At 41.0% G+C, this 18,724-nt stretch overlaps 1 protein-coding gene across 9 annotated transcripts in view; it reads right to left on the bottom strand.

Moving 5' to 3' along the window:
* rc3h2 (ring finger and CCCH-type domains 2) overlaps positions 1-18,724 on the bottom strand; it is a 105,552-nt gene that overhangs the window by 11,980 nt on the left and 74,848 nt on the right. For 8 of the 9 annotated variants that reach the window (XR_011882859.1, XM_072240636.1, XM_072240638.1 and 5 more), the window contains 4 exons: positions 16,505-16,663; positions 6,283-6,487; positions 4,185-4,281; positions 2,500-2,575 (listed from right to left, as the gene is read on the bottom strand). Coding sequence is in view for 8 of the 9 variants with exons in the window: in XM_072240636.1 (XP_072096737.1) it covers positions 2,500-2,575; positions 4,185-4,281; positions 6,283-6,487; positions 16,505-16,663 (537 nt within the window). In the remaining variant the exon portion in view is untranslated. The remainder of the gene's footprint in view (positions 1-2,499; positions 2,576-4,184; positions 4,282-6,282; positions 6,488-16,504; positions 16,664-18,724) is intronic. The other variant, XM_072240641.1, reaches the window with a different exon arrangement.

The following is an 18,724-nucleotide window of genomic DNA, read 5'->3' as shown; positions in this document are numbered from 1 at the left end:
CTTTCAGAAGGCATTTGATAAGGTACCACATAGGAGATTGGTAGGTAAAATCAGAGCTCATGGCATTGGGGGGAGGATATTGACATGGATAGAAAACTGGTTGGCAGATAGAAAGCAAAGGGTAGCAGTGAATGGGTGTTTCTTGGAATGGCAGGGGGTGACTAGCGGGGTGCCACAGGGCTCGGTATTGGGACTACAGCTGTTTACTATTTACATCAGTGATTTAGAGGAAGGCATTGTGAATAACATCAGCAAGTTTGCTGATGATACTAAGTTGGGTGGCAGTGTGACGTGATGAGGATGTTAGGAGAATTCAAGGTGACTTGGATAGGCTGGGTGAGTGGGCAGAAACTTGGCAGATGGCGTTTAATGTGAACAAGTGTGAGGTTATTCACTTTGAGAGCAAGAACAGGAAGGCAGATTATTATCAGAACGGTGTGGAGTTAGGTAAGGGAGAAATACAAACAGATCTAGGGGTACTTGTTCATCAGTCTCTGAAGGTGAATGAGCAAGTGCAGCAGGCAGTGAAGAAGGCTAATGGAATGTTGGCCTTTATTACAAAGGGAATTGAGTACAAGAGCAAGGAAATCCTTTTGCATTTGTACAGGGCCCTGGTGAGACCCCACCTGGAGTATTGTGTGCAGTTTTGGTCTCCAGGGTTAAGGAAGGACATCCTGGCTGTGGAGGAGGTGCAGCGTAGGTTCACTAGGTTAATTCCTGGGATGTCCGGACTGTCCTACGCAGAGAGGTTAGAGAGACTGGGCTTGTACACACTGGAATTAAGGAGATTGAGGGGGGATCTCATTGAGACATATAAGATTATTAAGGGATTGGACAAGATAGAGGCAGGAAATAGGTTCCAGATGCTGGAAGAGTCCAGTACCAGAGGGTATGGTTTAAGAATAAGGGGTAGGTTATTTAGGACAGAGTTGAGGAGGAACTTCTTCTCCCAGAGAGTTGTGGAGGTGTGGAACGCGCTGCCTCAGAAGGCAGTGGAGGCCAATTCTCTGGATGCTTTCAAGAAGGAGCTAGATAGGTATCTCATGGACAGGGGAATCAAGGGTTATGGGGACAAGGCAGGAACCGGGTATTGATAGTAGATGATCAGTCATGATCTCAGAATGGCGGTGCAGGCTCGAAGGGCCGAATGGTCTACTTCTGCACCTATTGTCTATTGTCTATCTTGTATTTATAAAAGTAATGACAAGAGAGGAACAAAATTGGCTAATAACTGAAGTGATTCATAAATTATTGGGTAATTCTTCTTTTCCACAATTTGCTTGGTCTGTTTGCACATTAGCAATGATGTGCATCATTCACACATTTATCAGTTTTTGAGTAATTTTTGAGGAAACACTTATGGTGACTGCTATGTTACAGCAAGTCAGGAATTATTAAAAACAGAACTGCACCAAGAACTTGTGAATGATAGGCAGGATGTTGGGGCTGAGAGGAAAATTGGATCAGCCATGATGGAATGGCAGAGCAGACTTGATGGGCCAAATGGCTTCATTCTGCTCCTACATCTTCTGGACTAATTACACTTTTTAACTAATGTATTTATATGTTACTGTGCATGTACTAGGAAACAGACCAAATAATATTCAGCAATTAAAATAAATTCAGAAAATCTCCAAAAGTAAAGGATACATAATGCATATCTGTATATTACCATATTCTACCTTGAGATTAATTTTCTTGCTGACATTTACAGGAGTAAAAGAAATACGATAGAATTTTACAAAAATCTATAGGTAGACTGATAAACACCAATGTACAAAAGAAGATAAACTGTATAATAAAAATAAAACTGAGAATATGAGTCGTAAAGAGTCGTTGGGAGTGAGCTTGTAGGTTGAGAATCAGATCAAGTAGTGATGATTGAAGTAATCTACACTGGTTCAAGAGTCTGATGGTTGTAGAGTAGCAATTGTTCCTGAATTTAGTGCTGTGGAATCCAAGGTTTCTGTACCTCCTGCCTGATGGTAGTGATTAGCATGGTGTGGATGGTGGGGGTCTTTGACCATGGGTGCCGCCTTCTTGTGGCAGTGCTCCACATAAATATAATAGCATAACTACAAGGGCAAATTCTTTCTCAGCAATTAGCTCACTACAAGGAAGTGTTTAAATATGAAATAATCCTAAAACCAAACAACAGGAATTCTGCAGATGCTGGAAATTCAAGCAACACACATCAAAGTTGCTGGTGAACGCAGCAGGCCAGGCAGCATCTCTAGGAAGAGGTGCAGTCGACGTTTCAGGCCGAGACCCTTCGTCAGGACTAACTGAAGGAAGAGTGAGTAAGGGATCCCTTACTCACTCTTCCTTCAGTTAGTCCTGACGAAGGGTCTCGGCCTGAAACGTCGACTGCACCTCTTCCTAGAGATGCTGCCTGGAATCCTAAAACCAGTAAGGTTTCCAGAATCTAACTGTAGAAGTAATTTCATGGGGAAGAACTTAAAGATGTGAATTTCAAGATTTTGGTTATTGCTCCCTTACCTGTTGTAGTTCAATATTTAATTGATCTCCACCATTAGGAAGTTGCCTAGGGGCAGATATGTCCATCAATCTGTCCCTGTAAAGTTAAATATGAAAGGTTAACCAAAGTCTTCAATTATATTAAGTAGCTGCCAATACAGCATATACTGAAGGGACAATGAGTTAAAGAGCATAACACAGATTTCAACATAAGATTCCGGGGAATCTCCTAATAAAAATGAGAAGTTTTGCAAAAACCTCATGATCTTCCTAATATCATGGAGTTCTCACACAACTCCTTCTAACAAGTGAATGAGAATTATGGAGAAAAGGTGGTCTGCCCAACTTTCTGATGAAAGACTATTTGAAGGAATCCTAAAAAGTCATAAGTTTGTCATACTTTTGTATTAATGAATTTGAATCTTCACTGGGGAATAGAATGATAAAGTTAAATTATAGCAAGTAATAAAATGAAAAGATTGTAGAAAATATTTGATATAAAAATTGTCTATGTGAGGAATAAAATAAGACATTTTTAAAAATTGCATGGCATGTTAACATTTTGAGGCATGCAGATTCTTATTAGATATGCATATTTATAAACTATCCTTCATTTGTGAAAAAGACAAAATTGCATGGACAAGTTATTGTGCATGTATTTGAAAGAAATGAAGTTAACGAAGGTAGTGTGGCTTAGATCAGAAAAGTAGTTTTTCACTTAAGGGTACTCCTGTGTGCACCAAACTCCCTGGTTCTCTAACGCAGGGCAAATCAACCCACCCTCCAAATGAAAACAGAATTAGGCAACTCCAAAAATAATCAATTTAAAAATAAGCTCCAGTTTCATGATTTATTGAACAAATATCATTTTTGAGAAAGTATGGCAACTTTATAATGATTTGTACAAATTTACCATCAGATGTGATCCTCCATAATTTCCAAAGAAGTCATCCAAATTTATGTGGGTGGAAGAGAGAAAAGAGAAAAGGGAAAATCCCCAATTACTGCTTTCCATTTTGAAAGGACTGTTAATTCAGTGTTTCTTGACAAAGAGCTCACCATTATTCCGGCTAGTATGCACAGTTCCCTCATTTGTATACATTGGATGTTTTGTATGGAAAAGTATTACCATAATATTTTGCAGGTTCTTCTGTGTTTCATGAAATATGACCATTTTGTTTTACAGTAAGATTTTGAAAAAATGAAGTTATTTATTTTATTTGGAGATACAGCATGGAACAGGCTCTTCTGGCCCTTCAAACCACACCACACAGCAACGCATCAATTTAACCCTAGCCTAATCACGGGACAATTTACAATGACCAATTATCCTACTGGTCAGTACATCTTTGGACTGTGGGAGGAACCAGACTACCCAGAGGAAACTCTCTCTCTCTCACACACACACACACACACACACACACACACACACACGAAGAATGCCAGAACTGAACTCCGACAACCCGAGATGTAATAGAGTTGCGGAGGATAACAATTTTGTATATTAAGAATAAAGAAGTGACAGTCACCAAATTTTGTTTTTTCTTTGAAAAAACACTACCAAAAAAAACCTCTTTCTATATATTTTTCCAGCAAGGTCATTATATATGAAATAGCTTCTGTATTCACAAGCCTAATGCAAACCAATGAAGATTTGGGGGACAAAGCAAGCAGAAATGTTTAATGGTAAGTACATTTCAAGGTACCTGTTTAGGTATTGACCGGTGGTTGAATTCGATCCATATGAAAGAGAATGGGAAGTCCAACTACTAGAATCGGCATGACTCACATGTGGACTATAGTCTGCGGAAAAGATTCAATTTATTTATTTAGAGATACAGCACAGAGTAGGCCCTTTCTGTTCTTCAAGCATTGCCACCCAAGCAACCCCTGATTCAACACGAGCCTAATCACAGGACAATTTATAAAGACCAATTAAACCACCAACTGGTACTTGTTTGGACTATGGAAGGAAACTGGAGGACCCAGAAAAAAATGCACGCATATCATGGTGAGATTGTACAGACTCTTTACAGATGATGTTGGAATTGAGCTCTGAACTCTCACATCCCAAGCTATCATAGCTTCATGATGCGCAAACACAAGGAAATCTGCAGATGCTGGAAATTCAAACAACACACACAAAATGCTGGTGGAATGCAGCAGGCCAGGCAGCACCTATAGAGAGAAGTACAGTCGATGTTTCGGGCCGAGACCCTTCATCAGGACTAACTGAAAGAAGAGATAGTGAAAGATTTGAAAGTGGGAGGGGGAGGGGAAGATCCGAAATGATAGGAGAAGACAGGAGGGGGAGGGATGAAGCTAAGAGCTGGAAAGTTGATTGGCAAAAGGGATACAGAGTTGGAGAAGGGAGAGGATCATGGGACGGGAGGCCTGGGGAGAAAGAAAGGGGGAGGGGAGAACCAGAGGAAGATGGAGAGCAGGCAAGGAGTTATTGTGAGAGGGACAGACAGAGAAAAAAAGCGGGGGGGTGGGGAATACATAAATAAATAAATGAATGAATGAATGAATGAATAAATAAGGGATGGAATAAGGAGGGGCATTAACAGAAGTTAGAAAAATCAATGTACATGCCATCAGATTGGAGGCTACCCAGATGGAATATAAGGTGTTCCTCCAACCTGAGTGTGGCTTCATCTTGACAGTAGAGGAGGCCGTGGATAGACATATCAGAATGGGAATGGGACATGGAATTAAAGTGTGTGGCCACTGGGAGATCCTGCTTTCTCTGGCCGACAGAGCGTAGGTGTTCAGAAAACCAGTTAACTAAAGCCACAATACAGGTACCATGCAGTTTAGAAACATGTATAAACTATACAAATAATACAATCATCTTTACATATTCATTGTTATCACCAAAGCTGACCCAAATGAAAGTTTACACTGACAACTTATCAAATACAGTCACAGGATTCCAGTTAATCGGGTTGTCAGTTTATCGGGGCAGCTACTTATTTGGGACAACACTTAAAGAACAAAAATTAATTGAGAACATTTTTGGAACAATATGCCGCTGAATTAGGACAGGAGACTGTTGTTGAACAGTTTCTAACTAGCACCAGTTGCATGCACTTGCGTGGCCATTAGACACACCATGCTTACAGTGAATAATCCTTAAAATTTGTCAGTTGCGTGTATTATGTTCAAAAAACAGTGGCTTTTGTCATTGATAGTTGGCAAGAAATAAGAAAATTTAGAACTGTTTTGCTCACTGCAGTTTAAGCATTCAGGCTTAGAGATGCCAGGAACAGCTGGGACTGAAAATTAAATGATTTCATTACTTCAACAAGTTAAGAATTACGAAGAATTTGAAAGTATCTACAATCATCTTGCAGGTTACGATGAGAATAAAAATTTGGAGGATGGGGTCGTGGAAAGCACTGTATGAAGGCAGTCCATTATCTGCATTGGGTGTCTGCGCTAATTTTGTTTATTCACCATCAAAAGAACACGGCATTATACATGAATTGGTCCATCAATAACTATTAGGAACCAATACACGTTTTATAGTACTTTAAATTCCTCAGTGTTATCATTTCAGAGTACCTGTATTGGTAATGTTCTAATTTGTTCTGTATTTCATTTAAGTACATAATTTGTTACACAGTTAAACAGCAGTTTTGTGTTATTAATACTCTTTTAACTATTTCCATGGAACTTCGTCTAATTGGGGTAGACACTCAATTGGGCCAAAATGTACCAGTCCCGATGTGTACAATTAACAGGAATCCACAGTGCACCTGATTGCCTAAATAATACATAACAGTTAAGGCAATTACTAACCTGTTACACTAATTGGTTTTGTAGCACTTCCTTGGGAAGCTGTAGCCTGGACTGGGTCTGTGTTGTTATAACCAGTGCGGGCAGACCGAGATATCGCACCCCATTTAGAGATGATCGGTCCATCACCAAATGGAATTATGGGATCTTCATCTTTTCCCTTTCTCTGAGGGCCAAACAAATTTAAACTTCGTTTCACATTAAGGTCCTAAAAACAGCCAAGAATGATGCGAAAAATAAAATGTTGAAACTATCCAGTTTAAAAAAAGTTGAACAAGAAGTCTATGATGAATAGCCTCATTCAAGATGTAACTTCTGGTGTATACAGTAATCAGATTTTTAAAAATTTATTTACTTATTTAGCGATACAACATGAAACAGGCCCTTCTGGCTCAATGAGCCTCACCGCCTAGCAACCACCGACTTAAATCAAGCGTATTCACCGTACAATTTACAATAACCAATTAACCTACTAACCAGTATGTCTTTGGACTGTGGGAGGAAACCAGAGCACCCAGAAGAAATTCACGCACTCTTGGGAAGAATGTACAAACTTCTTACAGACGGCGCTGGAATTGAACTCTGAATTCCAATGCTCTGAACTGTAATAGTTAAATCTTGTTATTGTACAGAAACCTGGTACCCTGAGGTATCAGGCTGGGGACCTAAAGTCTCTTCCAGCAGAGCTCCAATGCCGTATTTAATTTTGCTGATGACCCATCTATTGTTGGCCGAATCAAAGGTGGTGATGAATTGGCATATAGGAGGGAGATTGACAACCTGACTGATTAGTGCCGTAACAACAACCCCTCTCTCAATGTCAGCAAGACCAAGGGGCTGATTATTGACTTCAGGACGATGAAACCAGAAGTCCACAAGCCAGTCTTCAAAGGTGATTAGAGGTGGAGAGGATCAGCAACTTTGAATTCCTCAATGTATAACTTCAGAGGACTTGTCCTGGGCCGAGCACATATGTGCAACTATGAAGAAAGCACAGCAGAAGTTTGCAAAGATTCAGCATGAATTAAGAGGAATAGATAGAGTGGATAGCCAGCACCTCTTCCCCAGGGCACCACTGCTCAATACCAGAGGACATGGCTTTAAGGTAAGGGGTGGGAAGTTCAAGGGGGATATTAGAGGAAGGTTTTTTGCTCAGAGAGTGGTTGGTGCGTGGATTGTACTGCCTGAGTCAGTGGTGGAGGCAGATGCACTAGTGAAATTTAAGAGACTACTGGACAGGCATTATGGAGGAATTTAAGGTGGGGGGGGTTATATGGAAGGCAGGGTTTGAGGGTCGTCACAACATTGTGGGCCGAAGGGCCTGTAATGTGCTGTACTATTCTATGTCCTATGACATCTAAAACTTTGACAAACTTCTAGAAATGTGTGGTGGAGAGTATATTGCCTGGTGACTGTCTTGGACGTTTCTTTTGTGATCGCAAGACCCCGTTGGACATTGATTGCCACAGGCCTGCTTCCCCTGATTCCCTTGTTTAGTGGGGAGACAGGCGGCGATGCAGCAATGTAGCCTCGGTTATAGCTAGGTCTAGGCGTCAGTCCTTGGGTTTGTGTTGTCACATGGTGTCCAGTCTCAGTTGGGGGTGGCCTCTCCCAGTGCTGCCTTCCAGTGTTGAATCGGTGGAAGCACAGGCTGGACTGCTAGGAACCATCAATTTGCGGGACTTGTTACTCAAGGTCGGACTAAAAAGTTGTTTCCTTACGTGACTATGTTCTTTTTCTATTTCCTTTCTTGTTGTTTTGGCCCCAGAGGAACGCTGTCTCAATCAGCTGTATCCATGTATGGGTTGAATGACAATTAAACTTGATTTGATTTGCATCACAGCCTGGTATGACAACACCAATATCCTTAAATTGAAAATCCTACAAAAAGTAGTGAATATAGCCCAGTCTATTATGCAGAAAGCCCTCCCCACCATTGAGCACATCTACCCAGAGCACTGTTACAGGAAAGGAGCAACCATCATCGGGGACCCCCCAACACCTAGGTTATGCCCTCTTCTTGATGCTGGCATCAGGAAGAGGGTACAGGAGCCTCAGAGGTCTCATCACCAGGTTCAGCAACAGTTATTACCCCTCAACCATCAGGGTCTTAAACCAGTGGGAATAACTTCACCTGCCCCATCACTGCATTATTCCACAACTTATGGACTCACTATCAAGGCTCTTTAGCTCATTTTCTCGATATTTATTGCATATTTATTTCTGTTATTTATTTTTTCTTTTTTATTTGCACACATTGTTGAGTGCAGTTTTTCATTGATTCTATTGTGTTTATTAGTAATTACTACAACAAATAAACTATCTGTTACTATTACTATTCCTTCGGCCCAATCAGCGGCAGGAGCAGGCCACAGCGACGAAGTTTCTTGCGGGTCGGTGATGCTTGTTTAAAAGTACAGAAGGGATAAATAGGGCAGCCATTGTTGCAAGTAGGCCAGTGGTGAGAGTAGGAGTCTCAGGCTTTGCCTCAAAGGAGGCTTCGACTTGAAAGAGGCATTGGCTCTGCTTAAGCTTCTGTTAAGGTTCCTTTTTTTCCCCCTCTTACTGTACCTAATGCAGTAAATGGCTGTTGTGTCTTCTTCATGCCAGATGTTGGAGTCCTGGGAGACCCAGAGCTTCCCAGGGAACTACAGTCCCGTGAAGTGCATCCAACTGCAGCTCCTTGAAGACCATGTTAGGGACTTGGAGCAGTGACTGGATGACTTTTGGCCTGTACGGGAGAGTGAGGAGATAATCGATCTGAGTTACAGGGAAGTAGTCACCCTGAGGTTGCAGGAGGCGAGTAGCTGGGTGACTGTCAGGGGAAACGGAAATATGAATAGGCAGCTAGTGCAGAGCACCCCTGTTGCTAATCCCCTCAATAAAAAGTATACCGTTGTGGGGGATGACCTCCCGGGGAAAGCCACGGAGACTGGCTTACAGGCACTGAGTATAGGTTCGTGGTGCACAAGGAAAAGAGGGAGAATAGGGGAGCAATAGTGATAAGGGATTCAATAGTCAGGGGAGCAGACAGGAGACTTTTGCGTACATGACTGGGATACCCGAATGGTATGTTGCTTTCCAGATGCCGGGGTCTTGGTACTGTAGGGGGTTTCTTCTTTTATGTTACTGCATAGGCTAATTAAAATGGTTTCTTTGTTATGTTATAATTAAAATGGCTTCTTTGCTATGTTATAATTAAAATGGCTTCTTTGTTATGTTAACTGCTGAGGAAGTTCTCTCGCTAGCAGCTTGTTTGGGTTATATTATTGATAAGTGAGCAAACAAACCAATTGGGATAGATGTTATTCTTTCTTGTGTGTCTGTAAGCTATTGTGATGTGCAGGTTTTTGGGGGCAGACGGCGCGATGGGGAGAGAGAGAGAGTGGGCAGGGTACTGTGAGCTGGCTAATGGGGTCAGACCCTGAGCAGGAGTCCGAGGTCCAGGGTCTTTGGCAAGGAGAGGAGACAGAGACAGACTCAGACTCCTGTGGAGTGTCTGGTCGACCACTGTGGTTCGTCCCAGGCAGCGGGTCGAAGTGGTCAGAGGGGATCGAATGGTGAAGAGAGGATCGTTACTAGAGCTCCAACTGTTTGTGCATGAAGAGATTGAACTTTGATAAGTTTGGTGCCTTTTATTTTCCTTTTATATTTTATCTCTATTAATTATATAGTTCCAGTAATATCTACAAATTGTAATTCGTATATGGTGTTTTGTCAGTTATTTGGCGGGGTGGGGTACATCACACAGCATCCACACAAACTTAATTACAGAATTTGGCGGGGCCAAGGGCTGTTTTCCCCTAGACGACAGCAAGTTGAGTGAGCCTGAGGCAGTGCCAGGGGGCTACAGTACATATTGGTACCAATAAACACAGGTAGGACAAGCAGAGATGTCCTGAAAAAAAGAACTTAGAGAGCTAGGTAGAAAGCCGAGAAGCAAGACATCCAGGGTAGTAATTTCTGGATTGCTGCCTGTGCCACGTGCCAGTGAGGGTAGAAACAGGATGATTTTGCAGATAAATGCTGGCTGAGAAGCTGGTGCAGGGGGCAGGGCTTCAGGTTCTTAGATCAGTGGGATCTCTTCTGGGGGAGGTATGACCTGTACAAAAGTGACGGGTTGCATCTGAACCCGAGGGGGACCAATATTCTCTCAGGCAGGTTTGTTAGAGCTGTTGGGGAGGATTTAAACTAATTTGGCAGTGGGGTGGGAACCAGAGTGAAGGGACTCAGGATAGGATGGATGGTAAAAAGCAAAGATAGCGTGCAGTCAGACTGTCAGGAAGGGCAGGCAGATAACAGAACAAAATTGCAGCTAGCAGGGTGAGTATCAGTGCATTAGGGATGCAGAATCAAAAAGGGTAGCAAATACAGTACTCAAAGTGTTATATCTCAATGCACAGAGTATAAGAAGTAAGGTGGATGATCTTGTTGCACTATTACAGATTGTCAGGTATGATTTTGTGGCCATCACTGAAGTGTGGCTGAAAGATGATTGTAGTTGGGAACTAAATTTCTAAGGTTACAGTATGTATTGGAGGGATAGGAAGGTAGGTATAGGGGGTGGTGTGGTTCTGCTGGTAAAGAATGGCACCAAATGAAAGATTGGAAGACGTTGAATCCTTGTGGGTTGAGTTGAGAAACTGCAAGAGTAAAAGGACCCTGATGGCAGTTGTATACAGGCCTCCCAACAGTAGCTGGGATGGGGACCACAGATTACAACAGGAAATAGAAAAGGTGTATCAAAAGGGCAATGTAATGATGGTCATGAAAGATTACACCATTCAGGTCAATTGGGAAAACCAGGCTGATAATGGATATCAAGGAGTGAATTTGTTGAATGCCTATGAGATGGCTTTTTAGAGCAGTTTGTTGTTGAGCCTACTAGGGGAGCAGCTATACTGGATTAGGGGTTATGTAATCAACCAGTGGGGATTAGGGAGCTTAAGGTAAAAGAACCCTTAGGAGGCAGTGATCACAATATGATTGAGTTCAACTTGAAATTTTATAGGGAGAAAGTAAAGTCTGACATAGCAGTATTTCAGTGAAATAAAGGAAATTACAGTGGTATGAGAGAGGCGTTGGCCAAAGTAAATTGGAAGGAGATGGTGGCAGGAATGACAGTACAGCAACAATGGAGTGAGTTTCTTGGAAAAATGAGGAAGGTGCAGGATAGATATATTCCAAAAATGAAGAAATACTCAAATGGCAAAATAGTACAACTGTGGCTGACAAGGAAAGTCAAAGCTAATGTAAAAGCAAAAGAGAGGGCACACGCAAAGCAAAAAAATTAGTGGAAAGACAGAAGATCGAGAAGCTTTTAAAACCCTACAGAGAGCAACTAAAAAGAAGCATTAGGAGGGAAAAGATGAAATATGAAAGCAAGATAGCAAACAATATCAAAGTGGATAGAAAACCTTTTTTGAGTATATAAAAAAAGAGATGAGAGTGGATATAGGACCACTAGAAAATGAGGCTGGAGAAATAATGAGGGCCAAGGAGATGGCAGATGAACCAATTGAGTATTTTGCATCAGTCTTCACTGTGGAAGACACTAGCAGTGTGCCAGATGTTGAAGGGTGTGAGGGAAGAGAAGTGAGTGCAGTTACTATTACAAGGGAGAAGGTGCTCAAAAAGCTGAAAGACCTAAAGATGAACAGCACCCTAGGGTTCTGAAACAGGTAGCGTTAAGGGATTGTGGTGGCATTAGTAATGATCTTTCAAAAAATCAGTTGTTTCTGAAATGGTGACAGAGGACTAGAAAATTGCAAATGTCACTCCACTCTTTAAGAAAGGAGGAAGGCAGCAGAAAGGAAATTATAGACCAGTTAGCCTACTCTCAGTGGTTGAGAAGATGTTGGAGTCAATTGTTAAGGATGAGGTTATGGAGTACTTGGTGACACAGGACAAGATAGGACAAAGTCAGCATGGTTTCCTTAAGGGAAAAGCTTGCCTGACGAACCTTTAGGAATTCTTTGAGGAGATTACACGTAGGATAGACAAAGGGCTCCTCATCTAAGAGAAGATGTGCTGGCATTAGAGAGGGTTCAGAGGAGGCTCACAAGGATAATTCTGGGAAGGAAAGGGTTATCATATGAAGAATGTTTGATAGCTCTGGGTCTGTACTCGCTGGAATTTCGAAGGATGAGGGGAGATCTCATTGAAACTTTCTAATGTTGAAAGGCCTAGACAGAGTAGATGTGGAAAGGATGTTTCCCATGGTGGGGGAGTCTAGGACAACAGGGTACAGCCTCAGGATACAGGGGTATCTATTTAAAACAGATGCAGAAAAAGATCTTTAGCCAAAGGTGGTGAATTTGTGGAATTTATTACCACAGGCAGCTGTGCAAGCCAGGTCGTTGGGTGTATTTAAGGCCGAGCTTGATAGATTCTTAATTGGACATGGCATGAAAGGTTACCGGGAGAAGGCCAGGAAGTGGGGCTGAGGAGGGGAAAAATGGAACAGCTATGATTGAATCACAAACATCTGCAGATGGTGGAAATCCAAGCAACACACACAAAATACTGGAGGTTTTGGCCCGAAACATCAACTGTGTTTTTTTCCATACATGCTGCCTAGCTTGCTGAGTTCCTCCAGCATTTTGTGTGTATTAGCCATGATTGAATGGCGGAGCAGACTCAATGGACCAAATGGCCTAATTCTTTCTTTTTCAATCTTTTTATTAATTTCAAAATATAGAAACAAAACATAGCAATAATACAGATAATATGAGATGTATTGTTACATTTAAAAGAAGAGTAATTGCAAAACCAAATAGTGGAAATTACCAAAACTCCCATACATGTAGAACTGATCACGGATAATATAAAGCAAAAAAAAAAAAGAAAAAAGAAAGAAAAAGAGAAAAAAAAACCCATCCCAAAAGAAAAAAAAAACAACTAAACTAAACTAAAAGACTTGGGCAAAACTAACAACTTAAAAATGGAAAAGAAGAAAACCTCAGCGTCGACGATTCCATTCCCCTCCAACAACAGTACAGAGAAATAAAACAAATGGCCTAATTCTGCTCCTATGTCTTATGGTCTTATGGAATGCCCACAAGTAATTGAATCTTAAGGTAATATATGGTGACATATACTGTATGTACTTTGATAATAAATTTACTTTGACTTTGCAAACTATGAATTAACTCAATACTTATTTTCAGGAAGGCTTGGTAACCATTTGCGGATGATCAGAACCAGTGGCTCCAAACTGCAGACTTATCCTGCCAAACTTCTGGTAATTTGGGTAAAGCATTAAACTGGTAGCTCTCTTAGATCCCACGGTACAGTGTGTTAGCCAACAATTTTCCCTTAGTCAATAATAACCACCATTATGAAATAAAGCATTTGTTGAGTGCAGATTTGCTGCCATGCTTGGTTATGAAGCAGAACACCTTTACTACATATGAAATGCTACAATAGTACCCAAGAAGATCCACACATATACATAGCACACGTCAATGAAGATGCATCTACACAGACAGACATCAGAGTACTGAATACAAGGTACTTGAAGAAGGCTGTGGGTTATAGGCCGGGCTTGGGAAAATGGTATTAATGTGGCTCGGCATCATTGTTAGCAGGGACAAAATGAGCTGTACATTTCTATGATTCAAGGATTTTTGTAGCAACATTTTTTCTACATTTTTGTAGAAAGATTTTAATATTTTCAACATGAGAGCACATCATCATTGCACACTAAATCAAATGAGCCAAAGGGTGGCTTTCTTTCCCCGTAGATTATAAAAACATTAAGGTAGGAGCAGAATTAGGCCACTTGGCCCACCTAATCTGCTCCACCATTCCATCATGGTTGATTTATTATTCCTCTCAACCTCATTCTTCCTTCTTCCCGTAACCTTTTACACCCTGACTCATCAAGAACCTATCAACTGCTTTAAATGTACCCAATGACTTGGCCTCCACAGCCGTCTGTGGCAATGAATTCCACAGATTCACCGCCTTCTGGCTAAAGAAATCTCTCTTCTCTCTGTTCTAAATGAACTTCCCTTTATTCTGAGGCTGTGACCTCTGGTTCTAGACTCCTTCCCTAAAGGAAACATCCTCTCCGTGTCCACTCTATCCGGACTTTCAATCTTTGATAGGTTTCAATGAGACCCCCTCTCATTCTTCCAAACTCCAGTGAGCACAGACCCACAGCCATCAAATGTTCCTCCTACATTAACCCTTTCATTCCCAGGATCATTCTTGTTACTCAAGGAGGACAACAAAAAGAAAGTGAAGTGCTTGAGGCAAAGTGACTTGCATTCCCAACCCTAACACCAGTCTTGTTTTTCTATCACACAGAACATTCTGCAAGTCCAACACCTGCTGTACACCAACAGTCTGACCTTAGTTGCACTTTCTGAAAATAACTTTGGCCTGTTATGTTCAGTGTAAGCACTTTTCCAAAAGGTCATTTGAAAACCAAATGAGGGTTTTGCCTATTATAAATAACTTACACACTCACTACAGTTAAAAAATCCTTATTATTACACTTGATTAAGTTGGTCAAATCTTTTAAAAAAAAGATGCATTTTAAACACATCAACTGCATGGTGTGTTTATTTATTTTATTTATTTAGAGATACAGTGTGGAACAAGTTCTTGCAGCCCATGAGCCGTCCTGCCCAGCAACCCACCGATTTGACCCTGGCCTTATCACAGGACAATATACAATGACCAATTAACCTATTAACTGGAATGTCTTTGGACTGTGGGAGGAAACTGGAGCACCCGGAGGAAACCCACACACACACACACACACAGAAAGGAACATACAATCTTGCTTACAGAGCACGCTGTAATTGAATTCCAAACTCAGATGCCCGAGTTGTGATAGCATCGCGCCAACAGCTATGCTACCATAGTGCCCAAATATGGTGCCTTAACAAAGAAATATTTCTTTGATGATGCACTGGGAATATTTAAGAACAGACTACATAAGGGGGATTTGAGTACAGATGACAAGTAGGTTTGAGAATCAGAAAGGAGACAGTGGGATAGAGATTCAGGGCTTGAGGTCACACTATTGGAATGTACAGCTGCCACTGTTTTTTTTAAAGTAGAACTAGAATCTGAGGAGTGAAGGGCTGGAGATGGTTATAGGAAGGGGCAGGGCAATGTCAGAAACTGAAGCCAAGGGAAACCTCATGCCTGTATTTTCATCAGAAATCTTATTTGTTCACAGCATGCAAAACTGCATTTAATTTAAAGACGTCTGGAAAAATGTTGTACTTTATATGTTAATTTATAGCCAAATATCCCTTTGGTCATTTATTATGACATTTGAAACAAAGTATCAGTAAAATAACATGCAATATACTGAAAAGCCTGTGAACACCTTAATAGAATGGAGACTAACTCTGTTATAATGAGTGGAAAAACAAATTGTGCAGAGGATGCAGAGAGTCGGCAGAGCAGATATGGATAGCTTAAGTGAGTGGGCAAGGGCCTGGCAGATAGAATACAATGTTGATAAATGTGAGGTTACCCACTTTGGAAGGGAAAATCAGATTATTATTTAAATGGTGAAAGACTGCAGCATGCTTTTGTATAGGGCTTGGGAGAGGTTGTGTATGACTCACAGAAGGGTGGTTTGGAGATGCATTTAGGATGGAGATTATGAGAAACTGCTTTTCACAGTGAGTACTGAAGCTGTAGAAATTTCTGTCCAGGGAAGCAGTAACATCATCAAGTATATATAAGACACAGTTAGATAGATTTTTGCATAGCAGGAGAACTAAGGGTTATGGGGAAAAGACAGGTGGAGTTGAGTCCATGACCAGATCAGCCACAATCTTATTGGATGCTGAAGCAGCCTTGATGGGCCAAATGGCTGATTTTTGATCTCATTTCTTATGGTCTATGTAAGACAGGAAGCACAACCTCAGAATACAAGGGCATCCCTTTAAACAAAGATGAGGAGGAATTTTTTTTAACCTGAGGGTCATAAATCAGTGGAACTTAATGCCACAGACAGCTTGGGAAGCAAAGTCATTGGGTGTATTTAAATTGGAGGTTGATACATTCTTGATTAGGAATGACATAAGGTTACAGGGAGAAAGAACGAGAATGGGGTTGAGAAGGAATAATATGTCAGCTATGATCGAATGGCAGAGCAGACTCAATGGTTTGAATGGCCTAAATCTGAAATAACACCTCATTTAATGTCAAGTACAATGTAAAGTGAACCCTTGAAAGAGATCTGTTAGCTTACCAATATCTCTACATTGGTAGTTGCCATGACATCCTTTGGATCAGATTCCATTGCGCTAATGCAAGAGCTGATAGTCCCACAAGACCATGGCGAGTAATGTGACATGCTGTCATCATCAAACTTAGTGCCCGCACACAAGTCATTAGTATTCTCAGAAAACTGTTAAAAGACAAACAGATTCCAATAGTTAATCATATTTTAAGTCATTTGAAAATTTTAAAAGTTCTTTTAGTGCACAGACACACACACATATTTCAATGTTATTTGCTAAGGTCTCAAAGAATTTTTAAAAAAAAAGTGTAGGAACAAAAATTAGCTAAACTTTAATGGCTCTCAGGTGGCATTGCTGATATCACGGTGAATGTCACATCAAACAAACCAATTAAGTTGTAGACAGAATATCATGATTGTGGTGGAACAACAGAGCTGATTGTGGACTTTCGGAAGGGTAAGACGAAGGAACACATACCAATCCTCATAGAGGGATCAGAAGTGGGCAGAGTGAGCAGTTTCATGTTCCTGAGTTTCAAGATCTCTGAGGATCTAACCTGGTGCCAACATATCGATGTAGTTATGAAGAAGGCAAGACAGCGGCTATATTTCATTAGGAGTTTGAAGAGATTTGGGATGTTAACAAATACACTCAAAAACTTCTACAGTTGTACCATGGAGAGTATCCTGACAGGCTGCATCACTGTCTGGTATGGTGGGCTACTGCACAGGACCAAAAGCAGCTACAGAGGGTTGTAATCTAGTCAGCTTCATCTTGGGTACTAGCCTACAAAGTACCCAGAACACCTTCAGGGAGTGGTGTCTCAAAAAGGCAGCATCCAGCACCCAGGACATGCCCTTTTCTCACCGTTACCATCAGGTAGGAGGTACAGAAGCCTGAAGGCACACAGTCAGCGATTCTGGAACAGCTTCTTCCTCTCTACTATCCAATTCCTAAATGGACATTGAACCCTTGAACACTACCTCACTTTTTTTTAATACATAGATTTTTGCACATTTTTAAAATCTGTTCAATATACATATACTGTAATTGATATACTTAGTTATTATTTTTTAATTTTTTTTTCCTTTCTTCTATATTATGTATTGCATTGAACTGGTGCTCAGTTAACAAATTTCATGTCACATGCCGGTGATAATAACCCTGATCCTGATTCTGATGAGAAGTGGAAGCTACTATAAATGAAACTAATATGTATAAAGAGGAAGAAAGCAAAAGGCAGACCAGGTGATCTAAAATAATAATCTGCTTGCACTCTCTATCATTTGCAATGACTGCTAACAATCTTCACAACTGATCTAACATACACAGAAACTGCACACAGCAATATATTTGATTATTTCCTCCTTACTCTGTTGCATCCTTAAACTCAAACCTAGATCACCCCAAATGGTGACAAATTTATGAACGTGCATTGTAATTATTTTGAGACTGCTGAGTCAACATAAGGTATCAGTGTACAGAATTACAAAACAAGTATTTTCTAAAAATAGCACAGGGTCTGAACCTGTATTCACTGACGTTTAAAAGAATGGGGGGGAGGGGAGGGGGGAATCTTGCTGCAACCTATCAAATATTGAAAGGCCTGGATATACAGCATGTGGAGAGGTTGTTTCTGATAGTGGGAGAGTCTAGAACCAGCGGGCACATCCTCAGAATAGAAGAATGTCCCTTTAGAACAGAGATGAGGAGGAATGTCTTTACTAGAGAGGCGAATCTGTGGAATTTATTGCCACAGACAGTTGTGAAGGCCAAGGCACAGGGTATATTTAAAGGGAAGGTTGATAGGTTCTTGATTAGTAAGGACATCAAAGGTTACAAGGGAGAAGGCAGGAGAATAGGGTTGAGGGGGATAATAAATCAGCCATGACTGAAGGGCAGAGCAGACTTGATGGGCTGAATGGTCTAATTCTGCTCCTATGTCTTATGGTCTTACAGTTTAAGAACAAAGAATGTTTGTGAATACACTCAACGGTTTTGTTTTTATGATGCGTACAAAAATGTCTAAACCCGATGCTGGACAAATACTGTTTTTTGCTCTTCAACTATCAACAAACATGCTGGTTTCTTAAAATGAAAGGCTTGTGTAAAGAGGTGCCCTACAATATGGAAGGGCAGTATAACAAGAGTGTTCTGCTCTCTGAAGAATTAGCTCAAGCTTTCCATCACAGGTATAGCGACAAACAGCTTGTATGAAAATAAGCTGG

This window comes from Mobula birostris, chromosome 22 (genome assembly GCF_030028105.1).
Source record: "Mobula birostris isolate sMobBir1 chromosome 22, sMobBir1.hap1, whole genome shotgun sequence".
Classification (NCBI taxonomy): Eukaryota; Metazoa; Chordata; class Chondrichthyes; order Myliobatiformes; family Myliobatidae; genus Mobula; species Mobula birostris.
Note: the sequence above shows the minus strand (reverse complement) of the source record. Positions and strands in the feature narration are given on the sequence as shown.